General features: G+C 39.4%; 1 protein-coding gene across 1 annotated transcript; it reads left to right on the top strand.

Annotated features, from left to right (window-relative positions):
- Positions 1 to 887: 887 nt before the first annotated feature.
- On the top strand, positions 888 to 26,671 carry NDUFA12 (NADH:ubiquinone oxidoreductase subunit A12). Its single transcript, XM_081592173.1, has 4 exons — positions 888 to 990; positions 1,791 to 1,873; positions 6,126 to 6,213; positions 26,402 to 26,671. The coding sequence occupies exons 1-4, from the start codon at positions 905 to 907 to the stop codon at positions 26,580 to 26,582; spliced, it is 438 nt and encodes a 145-aa protein (XP_081448299.1). The 5' UTR covers positions 888 to 904; the 3' UTR covers positions 26,583 to 26,671.

Raw genomic sequence — 26,671 nt, 5'->3', positions numbered from 1 at the left:
TGTTTCCACTGTTTCCCCATCTACTTGCCATGAAGTGATGGGACCAGATGCCATGATCTTAGTTTTCTGAACGTTGAGCTTTAAGCCAACTTTTTCACTCTCCTCTTTCACTTTCATCAAGAGGCTCTTTAGTTCTTCTTCACTTTCTGCCATAAGGGTGGTGTCATCCGCATATCTGAGGTTATTGATATTTCTCCCGGCAATCTTGATTCCAGCTTGTGTTTCTTCCAGCCCAGCGTTTCTCATGATGTACTCTGGAAACCCTAGTATAGGTGATTTTTCCACTTGTCCTGTCTTCTAATTGGCATCTCTGAAAACTGTGGTGTTGGAGAAGACTCTTGAGAGTCCCTCGGACTGCAAGGAGATCCAATCAATCCATTCTCAAGGAGATCAATCCTGGGTGTTCATTGGAAGGACTGATGTTGAAGCTGAAACTCCAATACTTTGGCCACCTCATGCAAAGAGTTGACTCATCGGACAAGACCCTAATGCTGGGTAGGATTGGGAGCGGGAGGAGAAGGGGACGACAGAGGATGAGATGGTTGGATGGCATCACCGACTCGATGGACATGGGTTTGGGTGGACTCCGGGAGTTGGTGATGGACAGAGAGGCCTGGCGTGCTGCAATTCATGGGGTCGCAAAGAGTCGGACACGACTGAGCGACTGAATTGAACTGAACTGAACTGAAAACTCAACTCGGGAAGGACAACAACCAAACTCATCTTCTCTCGAAAACGGACGGAGGCCACAAGGGGGCGCGCCAGACGCGCGCATGCGCAATACCCACTCCGCCTGCCGCGCGTGCTTGGGAACTTTCTGTCGTCGGCTCCCTGCCGCTGAGTGGCTGGTTCCGCCGGTGGGTTTTTCCGCAGCGCGCCGGGGAGGCGGGGCCTGCAGGGCAAGATGGAGTTGCTGCAGGTCCTGAAGCGCGGCCTGCAGCAGGTCAGCGGCCACGGTGGCCTCCGCGGCTATCTACGAGTTTTGTTCAGGTAGGCAGCCAGCCATGCTTTTGGCTTCTGGGATGGGACTTAACCTGGCTGGTTTCTTGGAAAGGGGTTCGGGCTCGGGTCACCTTGGAGAATCCGCAACTCTTCTCAAGGACAACCGGCCAAGTCAGCCTGGCTTCCCCCGGGCGGAAGTCTATCCCGAGGTCTCCCGGAGACGGGACGAAAGCCGGCTGTGGAGACAGAGCTGAGGTGAGGGCATATATGGGCTGCACCCCTGCTCTGCTCTCGGGAGAGTAATGAGCCTGCCAAAAGCTCACACTGTGTGACCTTGGGAAACTTTGGGTTTTTTTTTCCCTCCTTCGCCGGCCTTCACTTTCCTTCCGTCTACTGTAAGGAGTTAAAGTGATTACAGGTTTCCCTGACTAATCCTTCAACTCGGTGAATTGGACGAGCAGCATCGGCCGGGGAAACGGAGTTAAAGACCTAGAGCCGAATAAAAGAGCTAGGTGTTCGTATCATTTTAAGATGAGACACTGTAATTTCCAGGTTTCTTGAAATTTATTGCCAACTCCAGTGCGTCGGGCCTAGGGATAATAGATTTTTAAAAGTAGTCTTGTACTTTGAAGTTATTGCGTCTATATATTTAGTGTATTTAAGGCACATCAGTTGGCTGAGTTTCTCTTGTGGTGGAAGGATACAATCGGTGACCATAATCAGCATCTCCTCGTTTTTCTCCTTGGCACAGCTGCCTATGTTTGTGAAAGTTAATACTCTCTCTTTTACCTATGTATTGTAAATAAAGAATCTTTCCAAAATGTCTGTTTTCTTTTGGACATTCCCAGGGCAAATGATGTGAGGGTTGGCACATTAGTGGGAGAAGACAAATATGGAAATAAATACTATGAAGACAACAAGCAGTTTTTTGGTAAGTGCAATATTTTGGGGTCTAAGTAATGGGAGTCAGATTGGGATTTGATTTTACTTTGTTTTCCATAATGTACTTTTACAAAGTACTTGTAAAAGGATGAAGAACTCAATAGAAAAAAGAAAAAGATAATCCACAGGAAAAGAAAACTAAGTCACCAACAAAAGCATGAAAAGATGCTCATTCTTACTTTTTATTAAAAGAATACATGATTTTTTAGTTTTCAATTTTTATTGCAATATAGTTAATTTACAGTGTTTCAGGTGTACAGCAAAGGGATTCATGTATACGTGTATAAATATACATATTCTTTTTTTACATTCTCTTCCATTATAGGTTATTACAACGTATTAAGTATAGTTCCCTGTTCTATATAGTAGGTCCTTTTTGGTTATCTATTTTATGTATAGTAGTGTGTATATTTTAAACCTAAACTCCTAATTTATTCCTCTCATCCTCACTTGTAATTATAGAAATGCAGCTCAAAAAACAGCGTTATCTTTTTCACCTGTTGAATTTTGAAGTATTTGCCAATCTGATAAATACTTATTGGGGAAATGCCATAAGAGTATATAAATTGAAACTTCCCTGGTGGTCTAGTGGCTGGGACGGCATGCTCCCAGTGCAGGGGGCCCAAATTCAATCCCTGATCAGGGAACTAGATCCCACATGCCCTAACTAAGAGTTTACATGCCACAAACTAAAGATCCTTCATGCCACAAGGAAGATTGAAGATCCCATATGCCACAACTAAGATGTGGTGTAGCCAGATAAATAATTTTTTTTTTTAAGTATATACATTAGTACAGTCCTTTTGGAGGACAGTCAGTAAATTTTCTTAAAATTTACGTTGCACGTATCTTTTGTCCCAGCACTTTGACTTCTAGGAATCCACCTTAAATATTCTGGTAAAACAAAAATAACCATTGCAGCATTGTTTTACTAGTAAATTCTAAAAGCAACATTAATTGTGCATCAATTGGATACTGATGAATTGCACATTTTTTGTAATACTTGGTTGTTATTAAGAATGATATAAACCAGTACATTTTATATAGAAAAATGTCAAAGATGTTTGTAACACAAGAAACTCCAGATGCAGAACGATGTTTGATATCCTCACAGGAAGAAAATTAAGCTTTTTGTGTTCATATTCCAAATTTTGGAAGGAAATAGAAGAAACTTAGAAGTATTATCAGATGGTGAGGTTTCAGTATTCTGTCCCTCCATGTTAAAACTTTGTAACTCTAAAGTTTACTTAATTAACGTCTCTCAGACCCAGATTCCTCATGTTATAAAGTAACATCTTAATAATAATATTTGCCTCATAAACTGTGTAAAAAATAGATAAAAAGTGAGTGGGAGGAGCTTATCGAAATGTAGGAGTTAGCCTCAACAAAATTAACACTGCTGCTGCTAAGTCACTTCAGTCGTGTCCGACTCTGCGACCCCATAGACGGCAGCCCACCAGGCTCCACCATCCCTGGGATTCTCCAGGCAAGAACGCTGGAGTGGGTTGCCATTTCCTTCTCCAATGCGTGAAAGTGAAGTTGCTCAGTCGTGTCCGACTCTTCGAGACCCCATGGACTGCAGCTTACCAGGCTCCTCCGCCCATGGGATTTTCCAGGCAAAAGTACTGGAGTGAGTTGCCATTTCCTTCTCCGGATTAACACTGTGGGTCAGTTAATTCTGTTGTGAGGGTCTGGTCTGTGCATTATGGAATGCTCAGCATCCTTGGCATCGACCCATCAAGTGCTGGAAACACTTCCCTTCTGCAGTTGTGACAACCAAAAATGTCTCCAGACTTTGCCAAATATCCCCTGGGGGGCAAAGTTGCCCCCTGTTGAGAACCACTGGCTTATTGCTCGGGCTGTAAGTGCTCAAAAATTATTATACTACTGTTGCTATTATTATTACCTTCTTGAACTGTTGGAAATTTTTTGCCATGTGCATTTGTTACTTTTATAATTAAAAAAAATATCTTTTGATTGAGATTAAAAGTATCAGAGAGGGAATAATTAGTCTTTATTCAGGGGAAAAACTTATAAGGTGAAATATAATGGCCATGTTCATTCTAAACACATATAACATACATTATCTACTTTAATATTTAACATCTACTGGAGATAAGCACTTTAATCCTCCCGCTCCCTCATTTTACAGAGGAAACCTGGTCATGGACCTTAATAATATTTTTAGAAATATTTAAATCATGTATCCCTGTGTGATTGCATTGGATACAAGTTGGTCTACAAGGGGTAAACAGCAATATCTTAACACTTTGTAACCATAATTTTTTAATATTTAGGCAAATCATAGCTTTAGGCCTACAGTTGATTTTAAGAGATTATCGAAAAGCTGTTTCTTTTAATAGAGAAAAAAACTGAGGCCCAAGAAAATGTCTTATCCAGAAGGAACCTAATTAAATAACAGCTGGGTAGTGGCAGAGCCCCAGGCCAAAATTCTTTCTATTCATCAGTTTGTTACAAACTAGTACAATATTAAACTTCCTTCATTTTTTCCCCTTTCCTTCTTTCAGTTTTGCCTCACATTGGAAATATCTTTACTTTTGCTAATTTAAAAAATGATATATTTTGTTGTAAAACATTGAAACTTAGTGTATGAAGTGAAAAAGGAAAGCTTCCTTGTCTCATAGTTTTACCCCATTTTAATAGTATAACATATATATATATTTCAGGATTCTTCAGTGTATGTGTAAACATTCATTTTTTAAAATTATGTAGTGCATGTTGTTTGTAAACTGAAATACTTAAAAATCATGGGTCATTTTTCCTATAGTAAGTTGAATGTCGGAGAAGGCAATGGCACCCCACTCCAGTATCTACAGCATTCTTTTCTCTTTGAACACTTGTTTTGTGTTTTCTTATTTTACAAATTTTCACACCGTTCTTTTTAATAGCAACACTGTATTCCGCTGTATGGAAGAACCATTATTTTCTTGAATAGTTCACTATTGGTAGACTCTTAAATTGCCTTCAACTTTTTGCTGTTAGAGACAATGCCGCAGTGAACTTGATTGTAACAATGTCCACATTCACTTGTTTAAGTATTCTAAGAGTAAATTCCTGTAAGTGGAATTGCTGAGTCTGAGTATGCACATTTAAAATTTTGATACATACAGATTATGAGATTGTTAAAGCCCAGCTCTGTCATGGCATTGTTTTGCTTATTGGCTTAAAATTCTTTACAGGGATGAATTCAGTATTCCCTTTGTGGGGGTGAGGGCAGTGAGGAAGAGATGAAAGAAATTAAAGTTTATTATGCACTTATGTTTCCGATACTAAACTAGGTGTATGTGTGTGATATTTAATTTTCATAGCAACATTAAGACGTGGGTAAAATCATCCACTTTTAATAGATAAAGAAACTGAGGCTCATAACTTGGTTAACAGCTACTGATAATAAATGACAGTCTTGTATAGCACAGGAAGCTCTACTTAACACTCTGTAATGGCTTATATGGAAAAAGAATCTTAAAAAAGAGTGGAGATATATATATAAAACAGATTAACTTTGCTCTACACCTGAAACACATTGTTGTAAATCAACTAGACTCCAATTAAAAGTAAAAAAAAAAAAAAGTGACAGTGTTCATTAAAATACAGGCCTTTGCCTAACAGTTCTGTAAATTGTGGTTAAGCTCTCAGCTGTTTCATAGAAATTTGTTAAAACATGCAGCCATACTATTTTGATAACATGAGCTGTTCTACTTATCTAACCATCATATATAATGTTTGGTTATTATATAATAACCACCAATTTTCTAAAGAATCTCTGATGGTTATTTCAAAATATTTATATGGAAATCTGTAGCTCAAGTGTGATTGCTGTGAATTCATTTCTCTTGCCCCAATTTCAGGAGGAGCACTTTTCTCTCCTGAATACCCCTTCCCTCTCTGATACCCGCTTGGCAGGGGATCTGGGGGAGAAACAAGGGTTCTGCACTGTGGAAAAGGCTTGAGCCCCAACCACAGAGTGAGTTCATTGCTCTAGAGGGATTTTCCTGAGGTGGCCTCTAGGTTGTTGATAAACCTTGCTATGTACTTCCTGAAGTTTGCCTTCAATAGTACACCCAGGTCTCTAGTTCTCTAACTTTTGTGTTACATAAGAGCATATAAAAGTCTCTTCTTAATAAAAAGATTACTTTGATACTATGCAATTATGCTGTTTTAGAAAGCTGGTCTTTGTCTCCTCACATCTCTCTAAACTACATGTTGATCTTTCCATCCAGGCCGACACCGATGGGTTATATATACTACTGAAATGAATGGCAAAAACACATTCTGGGATGTGGATGGAAGCATGGTGCCCCCTGAATGGTAGGCTGCATCAGCATTTTATTTTATTTGAGTTGGCAATATTTGTTGCATTACACAAATGTTTGTCGAATTTGTATTCCTAAGTTAATCGGTGGTGTTCTGAAAGCATCGGTCCCAATTGCTGTGTGATTGGTTGTGTGACACACAGTGGCTGTGTGACTGGTTATCCTAGAACTTAGTAGCTTAAAACAATAAGTATTTATCTTGGAGTTTTTGTGGGTCAGGAGTTCAGACAAGACAGAGCAGGGATGGCTTATCTCTGCTCCAGGATGTCTGAGGCTTCAAGGGGAAAACTTGGAGTGTTGATGCTGGAATCATCTTGTTACTAATTACATCCCGTGGACCCTGATTGAGATTGACTCAGCACAAGCTTTATTCACTGGCCAAAGAGTGGAGAAGCAGGAACTATGTTCACAGATCAACTTCTTGCCCAGGTGGCAGTAGTTGTTGTTCAGTTGCTTAGTCATGTCTGACTCTTTGTGACCCCATGGACTGCAGCACGCCAGGCTTTGCTGTCCTTTACTGTCTCCCCAAACTCTTGCTCAAACTCATGTCTGTTGAGTTGATGATCCCATCTAACCATCTTATCCACTGTTGCCCCCTTCTCCTGCCCTCAGTCTTTCCCAGCATCAGGATCTTTTCCATTGAGTTGGCTCTTCACATCAGGTGGCCAAAGGATTGGAGCTTCAGCTTCAGCATCAGTCCTTCCAATGAATATTCAGGATAGATTTCCTTTAGGATTGATTGGTTTGATCCCCTTGCAGTCCAAGGGACTCCCAAGAGTTTTCTCCAACACCACAGTTCAAAAGCTTCAGTTCTTCAGCGCTCAGTCTTCTTTATGGTCCACCTCACACATCCGTACATGACTACTGGAGAAACCATAGCTTTGACTAGATGGACCTTTGTCAGAAAAATGATGTCTCTGCTATTTAATACGCTGTCTAGGTTCGTCATAGCTTTTCTTCCAGGGAGCAAGCGTCTTTTAATTTCATGGCTGCAGTCACCATCTGCAGTGATTTTGGAGCCCAAGAAAATTGTCACTGTTTCCATTGTTTCCCCATCTATTTGCCATGAAGTAATGGGATCAGATGCCATGATTTTAGTTTTTGAATGTTGAGTTTTAAGCCAGCTTTTTCACTCTCTCCTTTCACCTTCATCAGGAGACACTTAGATCCTCTTTGCTTTCTGCCATTAGGGTGGTGGTATCTGCATATGTGAGGTTGTTGATATTTCTCCTGGCAGTCTTGATTCCAGCTTGTGCTTCATCCAGCCCAGCGTTTCTCATGATGTACTCTACATATAAGTTAAATAAGCAGGGTGACAATATACAGCCTTGACGTACTCCTTTTCCTATTTGGAACCAGTCTGTTGTTCCATGTCCAGTTCTAACTGTTGCTTCTTGATCTGCATACAGGTTTCTCAGGAGGCAGGTAAAGTGGTCTGGTATTCCCGTCTCTCTAAGAATTTTCCACAGTTCGTTGTGATCCACACAGTCAAAGCCTTTAGCATAGTTAATGAAACAGAAGTAGGTATTTTTTGGGAATTCCCTTGCTTTTTCTATGATCCAGCAGATGTTGGCAATTTGATCTCTGGTTCATCTGCCTTTTCTAAATCCAGCTTGTTCATCTGGCAGTTCTTGGTTCACATACTGTTGAAGCCTAGCTTAAAGGATTTTGAGCATTACCTTGCTAGCATGTGAAATGAGTGCAATTGTGCAGCAGTTTGAACACTCTCTGGCATTGCTCTTCTTTGAGATTGGAATGAAAACTGACCTTTTCTAGTCCTGTGGCCACTGCTGAATTTTCCAAGTTTGCTGGCATGTTACTGAGTGCAGCACTTTAACAGCATCATCTTTTAGGAGTTGAGATAGCTCAGCTGGAATTCCATCACCTCCACTGACTTTCTTCGTTGTAATGCTTCCTGAGGCCCCATGCCTCTCCAGGAGACTCTCAAACACAGGCAGGTCTGGCTCAGTCTCTTGTGGGGTCACTGCTCCTTTCCCTGGGTCTTGGTGTGCACAAGGTTTTTTGTGTGTGTATTCCAAGCATCTTTGGCTGGTATGAGGTTTGATTTTAAACTTGATTGTGCCCCTCCTACCATCTTGTTGCGGCTTCTCCTTTGCCCTTGGATGTAGGGTATCTTTTTTTGGTGGGTTCCTGTTGATTGTTCAGCAGCTAGTTGCAATTTTGGTGTTCTCGCAGGAGATGATCACACATCTTTCTCCTCCTCCATCTTACTCTAATCAATGGCAAGAGGGATTTTATTTTAAAACGTAAAGACAGAGGGAAGAGGAGTGAGGCTAATGATGGGGAGCCATGTGCATTAGTCTGCCAGGAAAGGTAGGGCTCCCCTCCACCCTCAGGGAGTGGGGTGCCACTTCCTTTTTATCCTTTTTTTGTTATTAGTGTCTGATCATCACTGTTGGTAGGTGTGCCATTTAATATGCTAATGTCATAGAAATCAATGTATAAGATGGTTCAGGGTTATTATAGTTGGAGGTCAGATTCATTGGTTGGTCTCATCTGGTTCCATCTGAGTTTTTGCTTGTTGCTTCCTTTCTTATCTCTGGACCCTTTAACTTAAAAATTTATGTTCACTTTTATTAAACGTGTGGGTGGAGGCTTGTTTGGCTGTTTTTAAGCAAGGACACCCTGGCTGAAGGTGAGGGTTGGAAGGTTTGAGCAAAGACCTGGAGCAGCTCTGGCAACAGTCTGGAAATATGTTCTCTCACCGTCTGGCAGTTGATGCTGGCTTTTAGCTGGGGGCATGGCTGGGTGGTTGGGTTGGAATACCCTCAGGTAGCCTGAGCCTCCTCAGGCAAATGCTCTGAGAGGGAGTGCCAGGCAGAAGCAATGTCGCCTTATCTGAGTTAGTGTTGGAAATCATCCAGTACTGAGTCTGCATTCCCTTGGCTGAGGCAGTTAGAAAACTCTGTTCATGTTTAACAGGAGAGGTATAGACTATCTCTTGATGGAGAGGTGTCACCAATCATATTGTATGTTGAGCTACATAATGGTGTGGCTGTCTTTGAGGAAAAACAGGGTGCTGTAGTATCACTTGGCCATAGTGAAGAGAAAGGCTGAAAGAGCTCTGGCTCTGATCTTATTCAGCAGTTCAACTTAAAGCACATTCCTTAACCTCTCTGGAGTTTGGATTTCTCATCTGTTAAATGAGATTCCCTCAAATTCCGTAGGTCTCTAAAAACTATGATTTCTAATATGTTTATTTTAAAAATGAAATTTCAAATGTGCTTACTTGAATTAACAAATTTTTAATAAAAATATTTTAAAAAAAGTATTTATATCTATTTCATAGGTTGCTGGTTGATATACTCTAGAGCTCTCTAAACTCTAGAGATCCTTTGTAGAAGATCCTGGTCTAGAAAATTTTACAAAAAAAAAAAAAGACACACCTAAAAATTAAGTATCTGGTTAGTTGTGATCTTTTAGTTGAACTTGATCATCAGAAATAGTTTGGGGCTCTATTGAGTAGAAACTGAGATAATCTCATAGTATTCACTTTCATTGTAAAGGCTCAAGTAGAAATCCAGGCACTGAGTGAGTGGGTGAAGTGCTGCTGGGAGACAGCTGGGGAGACCGGGCATTACAGTGAGCTGAAAGCGCCATCAGTGAGGGCAGCGGTGCTGTTCCCTCTCTCCCGCTCCACCAGGTGGGAATCCAGCCAAGCGTTTCCAGATACGATTTTTCTTTTTTTTAATAAATTTATTTATTTTAGTTGGGGGCTAATTACTGTACAATATTGTAGTGGTTTTTGCCATAACAAATCTCATAAAGAAATACAGATTCCCACTTTTTCAAGAGAAAGTGGGAATCTGTATTTCTTTATGAGATTTGTTGTCTGTTTGTTTTTGAATGTTCATTTTAAAGGTATTTGTCAGTTTAAATATAGCACTGTCCAGTAGAACTTTCCGTGATGATGGAAATGTTCTGTAACTATGCTTTCCAGTGGGGCTTCCCTGGTGGCTCAGTGGTAAAGAATCCACCTGCCAGTGCAAGAGATGCAAATTCGATCCCTGGGTCGGGAAGATCCGCTGGAGAAGGGCATGGCAACCCACTCCAGTGTTCTTGCTTGGGAAATCCCATGGACAGAGGAGCCTGGTGGGCTACAGTCCATGGGGTCGAAAAGAGTCCAACATGGCTTAGCAACTGAACTACAACAAAACCCCGAGCCTCATGTAGCCCAGAGCACCTTGAAACGTAGCTAATGTGACTAGGGAAGTGAACTAATCTAATATTTTATTTAAATTGAACAGTCTACTTGATTGGACAGAGTAGTTTTTTTTGTTTTGTTTTTAAATATTATGGGAGCTAAGGAAAATATGCTTATAAGATTTCATGTACATACAGTTTTCAACTTCTGGTACACTGCTTGGACTCCTTAGGAGCATTTACTCCTATCAGTGATGTAGTTTGAAGACTATGGTATTGGAGTATGTCTTTAATAAAACTCATTGGCTCTTAACATGAGAAAGCAGCACTGATGTTATTTGAGGCTGGATTTTTGTGCTCTTTTTAATGGGAAATAATAATCTGTGGTCTGTTAAAATGTGAGGAGCTGTGATTTTAGGTCTGGAGCTATCTGCCTTCTCTGAAGGGGCATTCTGTATGTCAGGGGCACTATTTGAGACCACGGTCTCAAAGTGGAGTGTTGGCTTTAGGTGACGAGGTATCCTGCAGTTTTCATTTATTTGGTTGATTGTTTTTGGGAGGAGTTGGTCCTGAGAGTGTGTAGAAGGCCTGTGGGCTGTCTTGTTCAGATGGATGGCCATCTCCTTCAAAGTACCTATCTAGATTAGGGGTTGGGGGAGGGAACTGATTTAAATTATGTGGGATGAAACACATTTTAAATCATTAAATAGTTAAAAATCTGAAATGAAAAGTACTATTCAGCCAAGCCAGTTCTTTTATATGTAAGATCTGAGATCACATTAAAAAGAAGCTGAAAGCTGTGGAAGATAACATCACCTGCTAGGGTGCTGCCTGAGAGCAGTTGAGGCTACAAAGCTGGTTTCTTTGTGGAGTGGAGCCCCCTAAGTTCTGAGCACCTTTGATGACCCTTGTTTGTAAAGGAAGCTTAAAGGCTTGTAATGAGTCTTGGTTGGGAAAAGTGGTTTGGATTAGCTCAGCTGTTTGTTTCTCAGAACCCCCTTTTCTGAGTGAGTGCAATACATTGTAGAACTCTAATCTTACCTTTGATTTGACCCAATCTGAAGTTGAGTTGATTTTTCTTTCATTAGAGAGCCAGGTAATATGTATAGAGTAATGAACTACAGATTGTTATCTTTATTCATTCAAATACCTATGGTGAAAAAAAACCAACCTTTGGCATACCTAACGGGTGCCAAGAACAATTGTGGGCACTGAGGATACAACAAGTGAGTGAAACAAAGCCCTTGGTCTCATGAGAGGAAGCAGAAAAACAAATACGTTATGTATTTTAGGAAACAGTAAATGCAAGGAAGCTGATATTCACAAGAGTGAGGGCCTTCTCTCCTGGGGGAGGTGGCTGTTTTATACAGGGGTTAGGGAAGTCTTCTTGAAGAAGTAACATTTGAAAAGGGGAGAGGGTTGAGGTGGGGGGAAATGAAGAGTTCCAGACAGCAGAAACCAGGGTGCAAAAGCCCGTTGTATCTGAGATGTATTGCTTGTATTCAAGAACAGCAATGTGGCCAGTTTGGCTGGAATGGAATGAGTGAGGGGAAGATGTCAGGAAACCAGGAAGGAGAACTAGCTAGGGCCTACAGTAGCTACATCTACATGAGGATCTTTTAAGTCACGGGTAGATCCTTTGGCTGTTTTTCTAAAGTTCTTAGGAAGTCACTGGAAGGTAAGAGTGTGAGCTGTTTTTATTTAGCTTTGGCTGTGAGGGGTCTTTGCTGTGCGTGGGTGTTCTCTAGCTGCAGTGTGCGGGGGCTGCTCTTCATTGCAGTGTGCAGGCTTCTCATTTCAGTGGCTTCTCGTGTTGCGGAGCACGGGCTCTAGGGCACGCAGGCTTCAGTAGTTGTTGAGGGCTCTAGAGCATGAGCTCAGGAGTTGAGGCACACAGGCTTAGTTGCTCCGTGGCATGTGGGATCTTTCTGGACCAGGGATGGAAACAATGTCCCCTGCATTGGCAGGCAGATTCTTATCCACTGCACCACCAGAGAAGTCCTGTTTTACAATTTTTTTAAAATTGGGAACAATCCCAAATTTTCTGAAAAGTTCCAAGTACTTGAATCATTTCAAAGTAAGTTTTCAAAATGATGTCATATTAGGACTGAATTACCTTTAGTCTGTAATTCCTACAAACAGGTACATTCTCCTACATACATAGCTACAATGTAACCATCAAAGTTAGGAAATTAACAGTGATACACCACTGCTGTGGAATGGTCAGACCCTGTTTCAGTTTTCATCAGTGTTCCCAACAATGTCCTTTATAGCAAGAGGATCTGGTCATGCCTTTCATGTAGACCTCATTTCTGTCTAGTCTCTTTCACACTGGATTGGTTCATCAGTTTTCCTTGATTTTTATGGTGTGAAGTGTCCCTCAGTGTTTCCTCATAACTCAGTGCAAGCTATGCATCTTTGGCAGGAATGTCAGAAGCAATGTCAGGTTCTTCTTGTTGCATTTTATTAAATGGCTTCTGATTTTCCCAGATTTCTGCATTCTAAAGTTACTCATTTTCCCTTTACAGTTAGCATTTTGTGGGGAGAAACTTTGAAGTTATGTAACTATCCAGTTACTCAACAAACTTTATTTATAGCAGTATGAGCTGTTATTTAATCAATGGATTATAGTCCATTAATGGGCTTCCCAGGTGGCACTAGTGGTAAGGAACCTGCCTGCCAATGCAGGAGACATAAGAGTTACAGGTTCCATCCCTGGGTCGGGAAGGTCCCCTGGAGGAGGGCATGGCAGCCTGCTCCAGGATTCTTGCCTGGAGAATCCCCATGGACAGAGGAGCCTGGTGGGCTACAGTCCATAGTGTTGCAAAGAGTCAGACACAACTGAAGCAATGCAGCAGCAGCATAATCCGATAATATAATTTGTTGTTTTATTGCTCAAATTGAACTCAGTTTGACCAGTAGGAGTCCATTCAGTCCGCATTTGTGGTCCTTGTAAAACATCTCCAGCATTCTTAAAGCACTTTCTTTCTGACAAAAATTTAACAGGTTCATCTTATGTTTTCCCCGCCCCACCCATGAAAACAGCCATTTCTTTGAGGAGCCCTGTGTTTGTTTAGTTTTCTTGCTGTTTTTCAGTAGAGAATAGTATTTAGAAACTATAATAATATCTAAGTGCAAGATATGCTCATTACTGTTGGGGCATTACTGCTCCCAGGCCCTCTCAGTGGACAAGCTTAGCTGGCTCTAACGATTGTGTATGTGTGTGTATACAGCTATATCTCTTTTTTAGTCTACATGTTGAAAACCATGCATCCACAGCAATGCCACTGAATCCAGTCCAACACCACAGGTTATATTCTAGTTTTTTCTCTTTCCATATTTCTGTTGTTGTTTTTTTTTTTAATAGAGTACATATTTGATGAATTCCACTCTATGTATTGAAGTTCTCATTGCTTCCTTCCCAGTCCCCACCTCTGAACTCCCTTTTTACCCCACTTTGCTTCCAACACCCCACATCAGCTTGGCAACTCCCCCTACCTCCCCACGTGGATGCCTTCTCCCCATGCAGGCTCTGTCACCTTTTACTAGCCTATTGCCACACTCCTACTCTCCACCCACCATGCCCAGCAGACAGATACTTATTTTGCTTACCCCACCTAATGGCTCTTGGGGGCTTTCCTGGTGGTACAGTGGTGTCCAGAGGATGGACAGAGAAGCCTGGTGGGCTATATATAGTCCCTGGGGTCGCAGAGTCAGACCCGACTGAGCACGCACGCACAGTTGTCTACTCCTGTGTAATAGATTTTTCAAATTTAGTTTAAAACAATAAACATTGTCTTTCAGTTTCTGTGGGTAAGAGTTTTGAGTGCAGCTTAGCTGGGTATCTCTGGCTTAGAATCTCTCACAAGGCTACACAGAAGACACCGTGCGTTTTTTGTTGTTGTTGTTCAGTTGCTCAGTCTTGGACGACTCTTGGCGACCCCATGGACTGCAGCACGCCAGGCTTCCCTGTCCTTCACCATCTCCTAGAGCTTGCTCAAACTCATGTCCATTGAGTCTATGATGCCATCCAACCATCGCATCCTCTGTCATCCCCTTCTCCTCCCGCCTTCAATCTTTTCCAGCATCGGGCTTGTTTCTAATGAGTCGGCGTCAGGTGGCCAAACTATTGGAGTTTCAGCTTCAGCATCAGTCCTTCTAACGAATATTCAGGGTTGATTTTCTTTAGGATGGACTGGTTGGGTCTCCTTGCAGTCCAAGGGACTCTCTTCAAAAGCATCAATTCTTCTGCGCTCAGCTTTCTTTATAGTCCAACTCTCACATCCATACATGACCACTGGGAAGACCATAGCCTTGACTAGATGGACCTTTGTCAGCAAAGTAATGTCTCTGCTTTTTAATACGCTGTCTAGGTTTGTCATAGTTTTCCTTCCAAGGAGCAAGCATCTTTTAATTTCATGGCTGCAGTCACCATCTGCAGTGATTTTGGAGCCCAAGAAAATAAAATCTGTCACTGTTCCCATTGTTTCCCCATCTATTTGCCATGTGAGGCTGCAGTCATATTGAGGTTTACATTTGGAAGGATCCACTGTCAAACTCATTCACGTGGCTGTAGACAGACCTTAGAACACTCGTGTGGGCCTCCCCTCAAGACTACCTCATGATGCGGCAGCTGGTTTTCCCAGAGTTACAATCAGGAGTAAATGAAAGGGAGCACCATAGTTGGAAGCTGCAGTCTTTTTAAACCTAATCTCAGAAGTGACACCCCACACTGGTGCTGTATTCTGTTGGTTAGAGTTGAGTCCATCAGTGTAGCCCACACTCAAGGAGAGGTGTGTCCGCCAGGAGGATGTGGTCATTGGAGGTCATTTTAGAGGCTGCCCACCACAGAGATGCATTTTGAAGTCAGATGGACTCAACTAGATTTGCTGATAGATTGGATTTTGAGAGAAAAGGGTAGCTTCAAGATTTTGGCCTGAACTACTAGTGGTATATTAGCTGGGAAGAGGTGGAGTAGGCAGGATGGGAGAAGTAGAATTGGAAGGGGTAATCGAGAGTTCCATCTGAGATGCCTGTTAGACAGCCAAGTGAGTGTGGTGGGTAGATAGTTGAAAACATTAGTCCAGAGGTCAGAATAGAGGTCGGTGCTGGAGATAGGACTTAAGTGTGATTTTACCTAGCATAGTATGCAGTTTTCATAAATTATGGGTAAAAGGGGTGAGAGACTCTGATCTTCAGTTAAATATCTAGCTCTGTTACCCTGGAAACCAGGTTAGATTGTATCAATCATATTGCTGGATAAAACTGATCCTTGATTGGCAAACTGCATCTAGATTGAGAGGACTTACAAATGCCTGATGAGTTAGCTATGTTTGGGCTCCCCTGTCTTGTTGCACTTAGACCCGCTGTGCCCCTGCTGGGAATGGCAGTCCTGAAGCCGTGCCTGTGTAGTTGTTAGCAGAGATGTTAGCTTTTGTGGACATGAAGCTTTAAAGTCAGGGCAGCTCCTGCACCTGCCTCGTGTGGTTCTCATCTCCCTTGCACCTGTGCTGTGTCATCTAGAGAGTCAAAGAAAACAGCTTTTAGATGTCTGGGTGAGCCATGTGCCCTGGATGAACCACTGCGAAGACTCCCGGTGAGAGGAGCACCTGATGCTGCTCAGCTGGCAGCCTGTGGTTCCTGCTCCCTTCCCTTCTGAGGTGTCAGGTGCCCTCTGTGGCCTCTGGCAGTCTCTGAGTCTGTTGAGTAGTTACATAGTCTCACCTGGGGAAACATTGCCCATCAGAGGCATCCTTTCAGTGTTTTTGGTAGAACCAGGGCATATTTTTAATGAACTTGTGGCTCACTTAATGTTCCCCATCTTTGTGGTAACATGAGAAATTGTGTGGGAAAATGAGTTCATTTTGTCGGTCTTGTCTCAAAGCTTTCATTTTCTTTGAATCTGTCAGCAGTCGGTGAGGTCTATCAGTAGTTAAACAAAGGTATCCATGGTGGTGCAAACATCTTGGATGGGCAGTGGAGCCACTTGAACCTTGGAAATTGAAGAAAAAAATTACTGCCTAGAGCCCAGCACAGCACCCAGCTTACAAATAGTTCATGCCATTGAGTGAGTATTTATTGAGCACCCCACTACATTTCAGGTACTCATGGGTTTGTACATTTATACAGATGAAAATATAGAAGAGACTGTCCTGGAGTTTATAGTCACTTAATGAGTACTGGCTGGTAGACTAATACTGTATTGTAACTTACTATCTGTTATTTTCCTTTGTTCCAGTACCTTCCTTTTCTTAACTGTTTTATTCATTTAAAGTGAAAGTGAAGTCGCTCAGTCCGACTCTTTGCGACCCCATGGACTGTAGCCTACCAGGCTCCTCCGTCCGGCCATGGGATTTTCCAGGCAAGAGTACTGGAGTGGGGTGCCATTTCCTTCTCCGGGGGATCTTTCCGACCCAGGGATCAAACCTGGTCTCCCGCATTGTAGGCAGACGCTTTTACTGTCTGAGCCACCAGGGAAGTCCTTTATTCATTTATGGGGTCAGCAATTAGATTTTAATTTCTCCTTTAACTTGATTGAATAGAATACTCAAAGTCTTTATTTCAGTGGATTACAAATACTGTCTTATACCATTTTGGAGTACCCTTAATTTTATCTTTAAGTTAGCTAATTGCCACCATCTATGCAGTAATGTACAATAATATTTATTTTCATTTTTATGGTAGTAAACCAAGTAAATAATCAGTATCTACATGAAATTTGACATGATAAAACTGTTGTTGAATACCAATAGAAAGAAAATTTGGGCAGTTTTTTGCATAATAGTATTTTTTGCATAATAGTATAAAACTGCTGTTTTTATTTACATCAAGAGAAACAAAGTTTTGTTTGTGTGTGGTTTGAAATATTTGAACTCTGAAATCCTTTGAGCCAAGTTAAAAAAGAAAAAACCATGGCTTGCCTGGATTTTTCTTTACTGTGGATATACTTTTTTTCCACTTGGTGGCACCTTCTGTTCATTTTAAAGTAACATATCTTTCCTTCTTCTGTGTAGTACACTGATCTCTCCTCCTCATACATTAATTTTTCTTATTAAAATTAATGGTTAAATTACTCAAGTAATACATAAGTACTTTTTAAAAGAAATTATAGCTTATGTTCAAAAGTTTTCTTTTTTTTTTTACAGAAAATAATTTTGTCCTTGAAGATTTTTTTAGTGCCATGATGACATTGACAATGGTTTTTCTTTTGTGGGGTTAATTTATTTAGGATACCTAACACAGCCCATAGGGTTGCAAAGAGTCGGACATTGACTGAAGCGACTTAACACACACACACACACACACACACACAACATCATTTTAGTCAGCTTTTTTTTTTTTTTCACTTGACAGACAATGTTCTTTGTAGAGAAGTGAGGTAGCAGGTGGCGAGGATTACCTGGAGGTGATTACTTGGGGCTTGAGAGACTGGGTGGGTGGTGGTACCTTTTATTAGGATGGGAAGACTAGGAGAAGGGTAGCCTGTGAGGGTGGAGGGTAGGAATCAGAAGCCTCCTTTTTGGATGTAGTAAATTTGAGATACCTGTCAGAAATCCAAGTGAACAATTATGTTAGGTAAACAGCAGGATAGATGAATCTGTAGCTTAGGACAGAGGTCAAGCCAGTAAAGAATAAGTAGTTGCTAGCAAAGTAAGGAAGACAAGAGAGATTAGCATTTCAACAATCATAGGAAGTCTAACTGTGTTGATTTTTGCTGAGAGGTTAAGTAATATAAGGACAGAGAAGTGTCCACGTGCATTTGGCAGTATGAACGTCATTGAATCTAAATGGAATCTGTTCTTGAAAAAAATGTGGAGAGATCAGAAAAATTAAAAAAAATCTGTTGGGTGGGCAGGGATAATCCACATACACCCCTAAGAGGCAACCAGTGTCAACATTTGCCATATTTCCTTTAGTCTTTTTAAATAAATGTTTATGTTAGTTGTGTTCATAATCATTCAGTTTTATTTACTGTTTTTTTGTCTATAATATAAGCAATTTTCCTTTATTAAAAACAATCCTTATAATCATGATTGTAAAAATGTACAGTTGTTATAGAAAACTTGGAAAATCCATAGGACAAACAAAAATAAACTATAATTCCTTAGCCAAGAAATAAGCACTGTTAAGATTTTGTTCACTGATTGAACAGATACCTGTTTGTCTGCTTTTGAGTAGAGAAGGAATGTTTTCAAAGGACCACAATGTGGAGGACAGGATGTAGTGTATTGGTCTCGTCTTCTTTAGAAGATTTGTGATTATAAATATTAATAACTATATATAGGTAAATGTGTGTATACAGATATATTTGTTATATACAATATTTTCTCTTCCCCCTCCCCTCACTTAATATAGCACAGATGTTTTCACTTAATATGCTGCTTGTCAGTTTGAGTGTTGTAGTGTAGAGGGGCTTTGAATATAGACAGGACTAATGGCAATTTGGGTTTAAAATGAATATTCTATTAACTATAGCTACAAACTTTAAAATGTAGTTGCTCTTAAGCTTTGAGGATTTGTTTATGAATAGGGTAACAAGATTAGTAACTTGATTATTTGTGCATAAAAATAAAAAACAGTTATATTCTCTTGTTCTTTGATGAATGGTTAATAAACTGTAATGGAAAGAATTAAATTCTCCTAAGGAGTTATCTCCACTTGCAATGTTAGTTAATTACATCCTTTTAAGCATTTTAGGGCACATTTATAAATGTAATATATTTGATTTTTTAAAACATCTTCAGATGCCCGGTGTAGGTAGATTAATGAACCTATCAAACAAAATGTTCCTAAGCCCTTAAATGACTCCTGTTTATTCAAGCCAAAAATTTAAAGGTCCTTCTAAACTCTTTGTCTAGTAACCATTCTATTAGCATGTTCTTTCTGCTTTATTTTCTGAATATATCCCATGCCTAATCACTATATCTGTGGCTGTTACTCCAGTCCAAAACACAGTAATATCTTGCCTGGACTTTTGCAACCACTTAACTGGTTGGCTTACATTCTTACAACATCAGTATTCCCAACATACTAAGTGATCATATGTGTGTGTGTGCGTGCACATGTGCACAGTTGCTCATTCATGTCCAACTCTTTGTGACCTTATGGACTATATAGCCTGCCAGGTTTCTCTGTCCATGGAGTTTTCCAGGCAAAAATACTGGAATGCATTGCCATTTCCTACTCCAGGGCATATTCCTGACGCAGGAATCAAACCTGTGTCTTTGCATGTCCTGCATTGGCAGGCAGATTATTTACCAGTGCACTACCTGGGAAGATGATTAAGTGATTAGAGTGATTATTTTTAAATGTTAACTCAGATTATATCAGTACTGTGCTCAGAACTCTCCATTGGCTTTCTGTCATGAAGAGAATTAATATTCCAACTCCTTACCTGTTCTGCAGGGCTTCCCTGATAGCTCATTTGGTAAAGAATCAGCCTGCAGTGCAGAAGACCCCAGTTGGATTCCTGGGTTGGGAAGATCTGCTGGAGAAGGGATAGGCTACCCACTCCGGTGTTCTTGGGCTTCCCTTGTGGCTCAGCTGGTAAAAAATCCACCTGCAATGGGAGAAGCCTGGGTTCAATTCCAGGGTTGAGAAGATCCCATGGTGAAAGGAAAAGCTACCCACTCCAGTGTTCTGGCCTGGAGAATTCCATGGACTATATAGTCCATGGGGTCACAAAGAGCCAGACACGACTGAGCGACATTCACTTCACTTGGTCTGCAAGGCCATGTGCCATCCTGGCCCTTCCAGGTCTGTGTGCCCTGCCCAGTTCACCACCCTGCTGACTCTTGACTTATTAGCCACATTGGCCTTCTGGCTTTTCCTCAGGGAGTGACTGCACTCCCACCTCAGTCGCTTTGCGCTAGATGTTTCCCCAGATTGCGTGGCTCATGCCCTCAGGTTGTTCAGGTGTCTGTTCCGTGGCTCCTTAGACTGCCCACACTGAACGAGCCCCGTCCTTCTCCCACAGTTTGTTTCTCCAGCTTCCATGCTTCTTGGTAAAAATCTTGTTCGCTGTTGTGTTGCTAATGCCTAAATCAGTGTCTCACACATAGTAGTTGCTCAGTAAACATTTGTTAGATGAGTGTGGACATACTGTTTTACTTGAAACAACTGTTATTTTGCTTTTTGGATACATTAATTTTATTTGCTTCTGCTAGATGATCCAAAAATGGTATATCTGTCACTTCTTTTATAGCTTTTGTAAGAATTTGAAGCTGTTAATATATTTACCTCTGAATTCCACTCTAACTTCAGCCTGTCCTTTTTAATATCTTATCCCACTGAATTGTATCTTAGTCTTTTAGAATATTATTTTCCTAAATAAATTGCCATCTCTCAATGCCAGAGAATATTGTTTTCCTCATGATATGTCTGCTCAATCTGTCCTTATTCAGATAGTAAGTGTTGTGTAAAATACTCTGAATTGAAATTAGTGTTACTCAGTACAGTGTGTTGCAGGTTATTTTCAAAATAGTTCCTTCCTAATCTTTATTTTCTGTTCCAGAAAATGAGAATATTAAGTGGCTATGTTTTAAGAAACTATAAACTGCATGTTTAGGTACATATTTAGGTGTTACAGAGTATTGCTTTATAATAAATAACACATTTTATTCACTATTCAATGTAACATTTTACAAAGATGTGTTGGAAAATTTCATACCTGATTGTGGAAATAAACTGTGTAGTTTGGTGAACAAAGAACTACTCTGCAATTTCCAGACAAAATCTATTTGATGTTCACAGGTTATCAAAGTATAAAATATGCCAGACATAGTCATATGTAGAAATTTTTGAGGTTTCTAAATTAGAAAAACAGTTTGAACCTTTTCTGTGTAACTAGAGTGAAAGACATTGTGCTGTGGAAGTGACGTAGGAAGAATTTCCATTAAGATAGACTGAGAGAAACAGTCTATCTGCTACTAAAACAGTCAGTACTTTAAAGAGAGTGTTTTGTTTTTTTTTTTAAGTGATGGCCTAAAGTGGGATGAAATGGGGTTAGAGGTAGAAGAACTTACTTAATAGTCTCAAATAAATGACAGATGACTTCAAGGAGGATTTAAAAACCTGCTAGTTGTTTTGAATTAGAATTTTGATTTTTAATAGCTTTCTTTTGTCTTACAAAGTAGTACATGTTTATTACAGAAAATTCAGAAAATAACAAAGCAAATTAAAGTAACCTGTTATTCTACCACACAGAGACAAACTACTGTTGATATTTTGATATATGTTCTCATTTCCGCTTTTCCTATGCATGTGTATCCTTTGTTTTTCAATGTAAGTGGATTGTTTTAAGTGGTAGCCTGTGTTTGAATCCTGGCTTCACTCTCACAGGCAAGTTATTTTTAAACTCTTGGTGCTCTAGTTTCCTCATGTATTAAATCGGGTTAATAACATCTGTCTCATAGAGTCGTTTTAAGAATTAAATGAGTTAATATCTATAAATTGTTTAGAACAGTGCCATGACTTATAAATGCTAGCTAGTATTGTTCAGTAAATTAAGTAAATAACCTTTTTAAGCTTAACATTTGGTGAGTGTTTTCTCAAATCATGAAATATTCTCTGTTAACATAATATTTACTAAGGCGTTAATACTCTGTCATGTGAATACGCCCTGAGTTAAGTATTCCTTATATTATTCTTGGTTTTGTTCTTTGTGTGTTTTTACTATTATAAGTAAAATTTTGATCAATATCCTTGTATGTAAGCGTTTATCCACACATCCTATTTTCTGTGGCACATTCCTACAAGTAAAATTGCTGAATCCAGAAATGTACATGTTTTGTAAGTGTTTGGTACCTACTGCCAAATTATCCTCAATTAACATTCTCAGGGTAAATACATTCACGGTATGTGAGTTTGATTTCTCTGTAACTTTACCAGTACCAGATATTATTTTATTTTTAAATCTTTACCAGCTTAGCAAGTAAAAAGTTATATCTTGTTTTAATTTTTATTCCCTTAGTTAAATTTGTTGTTTATCTTTTTTCTTTTTATGACTTATCTTTTAACATCATTTATCTGTTTTTCTACTGGATATTTAACTTTTTCTGTTTTGTAGTGATAGATGAACTACTTTTCTGTATGCTTCCCTGTTTCTTTTATTTTTTAATCTTGTTTTCAGAGTTTTAGGACATAAACCTACTTCAATTTTTATGTAATAAAATTACGGTTTTTTTTTTTCTTTATGGCCTTTGGACTTTGATGTTAAGCTTAGAAATGGTCCTTCATATTCTGTTAGTATCAACACATCTTATGAATATAAATATTCTTGCACTTTTTTCTCAACAAAGTTAATTGTCCTAGCATAATTTGTTGTGAAAAATTTACTTTCCCCAATAATTTGATATGCCAACCTTACCTTATATATCCTTAAGTCTAGGGGATTTTGTTCTATTATTGTACTTGTGTACCAAATTCTTTGTACAAAGTTTTTCTACCAATTTTTTTATTGTTCTAATGTCTATGACTTTAGAGTTTGGTATTGCCAGCCTTCCTGATTGTTGTGTTTTCAAAGTGTTCTTAAGATAGGCTTGCAGCTGATCCTTAGAATTATAATTGTCAAACCCTATTGAGATTTTGATTCAGATTGCATTTAATTAAAAACAGTAATTACTGAGCTAACGAAGCTTGAGTTGGCTATCTTGTAATGAATTGTCTTTGGTTTTTATTTTGTTAAATATATCAATCTTATCCTATGGTTAGATGGATCTCACGATTTTGAGAGATACTTAAGTGCTATCATCATCCCAGCCAGTTTTCTTCTGTTGCTTGTATTTAAGCTCCTGATCAAGATGTTCTTTTTAGCAACCGGGAAACTTCAAGCCTCAGCTGTGTGACATACATGCTGTGGGGACCTTGGGACGGTGGTTTCAACTCTGTTTCCTCAATTTTAAAATACAGAGTGCTTAGTATTAAGTGATTGAGTGATATGTATGAGAATGTTTCATAAACTAAAGTGTGATGGAGTAATAATAGTTTTAGTATAATGAATATTTTTACCTCAAAAAACAATCTGGAGGGGTTTGTGTGGTTTTCCTTAGTCTGTTTTTTGAAAAGTTGAAAAATCTTTGGTGTTTCTAGGTTCAGTGATGTTAGGTAAAAATATCAGCAACATAAACACAGACTCCATCCTTGATTCCCAAAGCTAATAATGTTTATTATCCAAGGAAAAGCTTCAAAACTGCCTGTATTTTTGTTGCTGTTATTTGTTAATTTCTGAAAAGTAAAATTAAACTTTTTATCTTTGTTATAATATCCATCTTAAAGATCATTTACCATCTTAAAATCTGTTTTATATGGTGTATATTTTTATTTCTTAAATATCCTATTAGGCTGTTTTATTCTTTCTTCAGAAATAAATCCCTCCATTTTGTACTTACAGTGGCTAACAACCTCAAACTCAAGTGAAGTGTAGTATGTTTTCAAAGAAAGAGAAGGTCTTCTTTTCCTGTTCCTTTCTACACTTCTTTTTGTGTTCCAGTGTTTCTGTTTTCCTCGTTAACAACTGAAAATTGAAACAACCACCTGTGGGATTTATTTCCATTTGAGTTGTGTTGTAATTATGGTTTAATATCTTTGTTATTAATTTTGACATACTTGAAAATATTTAAGTACTAAGGTTTTCCCAAAGTGTAATCTGTTTTCATTACAAATATTTATCTCTTTTGTATTTATAACTTTTTGCCTTTCTGCCAATCTCCTTATTTATAGTCTCACTGACTATTTGTCAAGTTTAAGTTTATATTGTGTCCCGTAAGATAATAACAGTGGTATAAAATTGAAGTGGGTCTGATGCCAGCTCAACAGTTTTCTAGGCAATACTCTTAGTCCATTAGTGCCTTTAATTAATTGGAATAAAAATGACCCAAATGAAAACCTGTTTTGCACAAACTCTTCAGTGTGAAAATCTAAAAGATATTGTTTCTTTAGGCTTTGTTTAATAATACAGTTATAACAGAAGGGTTATATTAGGCTAGCAGATTATAAACATTTTCTTATTTCTTATAGCTTCTTATTCTAACATAATGAGAATAAATTATTGTTTACCCATTCCCTGACTCCAGCCAATAGTCTTACTAGATGAACATTGTTAGATTTTATGTGTTGGCAGTAAAAATTTCTTTTCGTTTTCTTTCCTTTTTTTGGCCTCACAGTGCAGTCTGTGGTATCTTAGTGCCCTGACCAGGGACTGAACCTGGGCCCTTGGCAGTGAAACTGCTGAGTCCTAACCACTGGACCACCAGAGAATTCCCTCCTCTTTTAGTTTTCTATCTCTTTTTAGCATTTTCTATCTCTCTATGAGCTCTCAGTTAAGTTACTGAATAGGCATATAAAAGCTTTGGACTCTACTTCTTTAAATATCATTTTAACTTTCAGGAGTCTTGATGACAATTATTTGAATAAAAATGGCTCAGACAGTAAAGAATCTGCCTGCGGTGCAGGAGATCTGGTTTCAGTCCCTGGGTTGGGAAGATTCCCCTGGAGAATTCCATGGACAGAGGAGCCTGGCAGGCTACAGTCCATGGGGTTGCAAAAAGTCAGACATGACGGAGCAACTAACATTTTTTTGAACACACTTTTTTTGTAGTTACTTAGGCTGACTCAAAAGGCAAAAGTTAAATATTTCTGCTGTGCCTTAATTTACATAAAACCCCTTGGTAAGTAAGAGCTTTGGTTTTCACAGCTAATCCCTCCTTCAGGTGGCTAGTGGAGCCTGTCTCACTACCAGTGTCTCATAATAGTCATGGTTTATTGGTCCAGGTTACTTTCACTAATCCCCATCTTCCTTTGGAGTATGTAAGAGAGAAAGCAGCTCGGTGTGTTCAGACTTCCTCATTCTTCATTGTGTTAGCTGGTCATGATATAATTATCTTGCAACTGTGATAGTATTTTATTGATCTTAGACAATTACCTAGCTGTATCTATCAGTTACTGTTAGCAAATACTCTTAAACTTACATAGCATCATGAATTTTTCTCATTAGCTTTAGTCTTAGTTATTTTACTGAAACTTCCTTGACTTGCCCTTTCCTCTCTAGCTGGGTAATCCCCCCTCACCCCACCCCACCCCTTTTTTTCCCTAGGAGCTGCAATTCTCTGCCTGTCACCTCATTCCCTTTTCTTCTAGGGTCATCTTTGTCTTATGAGCTCAGAGTCTTGTTATGAATACTCTCTCCCCTTCCTTTCCCATATAAATTCAGCTTGGTTTTCTGCTCAGTTCTACTCTTTGTCCCTTGGACTTAGTTTCTTTCTTTTCTGTTATCAGAGGGTTTTCTGTACTCCAAGGAAACACCCAGCTTCCTTCTTTTGGCCAGATTTCTGTCACCTCCCCCCAAGTATCTTTTGACAAACACTTGAAGCTGAAACACTCGTGAACTTGGGGCTGTAGTTGAACAATTTTATTATAACAAACTGTATATCCTCTAGTGCTCAGACTTAAGCTTTGACTTAAGATGCATGCAGAGACCCTCTTCTTCGACCAGAGCCTCAAGGGTTTCAAACCAGAGCTTCACGAACCAGAGCATCCTGAGCCTACTGAAACTGTGGAGGCAGCCCCTAGCATCTAATAGTAATGCTGTACGTCATCAGTTCTAAACTACATTTTTATATCTAAAATTAAGATACATGTTATAATCAATAGTGCCACAATTTAATTAGCAGCATCTTCTTTTCTTTCTTAGTGATACAAAAAATAATGGTGTATCTTAAAATTGATGGGGTCCTAGAGTTGATGACATATAATAATCATAAAAGCAGTAGCTAACATTTGTTGAGTACCTACCATGCACAGGAGTTTTTCTAGGTATTATCTGATTTAATCCTTACACTTTTCTTAGTAAGAATGTTCAGATGAAACAACCAAGGCATAGGAAAGTTCTGCTAGTTAGTGATAGAGCTGAGATTTGAGCTCAAGCAACATAATAACTCGAGAACTGCTCTCTTAGCTCTCCTCCTCCTACACTAGGCTGCCTCTTAATAACTGTCTTTTTTTTTTCTCTCTCTCTCTTTAAGGCATCGTTGGCTTCACTGTATGACTGATGATCCTCCAACAGTAAAACCACCTACTGCTCGTAAATTCATTTGGACAAACCATAAATTCAATCTGAGTGGCACTCCACAACAGTACGTACCTTATTCTACCACTAGAAAGAAGATTCAGGAGTGGGTCCCACCTTCAACACCTTACAAGTAAAGACAACGAAAAGCAATTTACGTGTAAAATATGGGGCTTTCCTATAATTGTTCTGCTTACTGTTAACTTGATTAAAGTTATTTGATTAA

The sequence above is a fragment of the Giraffa tippelskirchi genome, chromosome 4, assembly GCF_054371585.1.
Source record: "Giraffa tippelskirchi isolate mGirTip1 chromosome 4, T2T-mGirTip1v1.2.pri, whole genome shotgun sequence".
NCBI lineage: Eukaryota > Metazoa > Chordata > Mammalia > Artiodactyla > Giraffidae > Giraffa > Giraffa tippelskirchi.
Note: the sequence above shows the minus strand (reverse complement) of the source record. Positions and strands in the feature narration are given on the sequence as shown.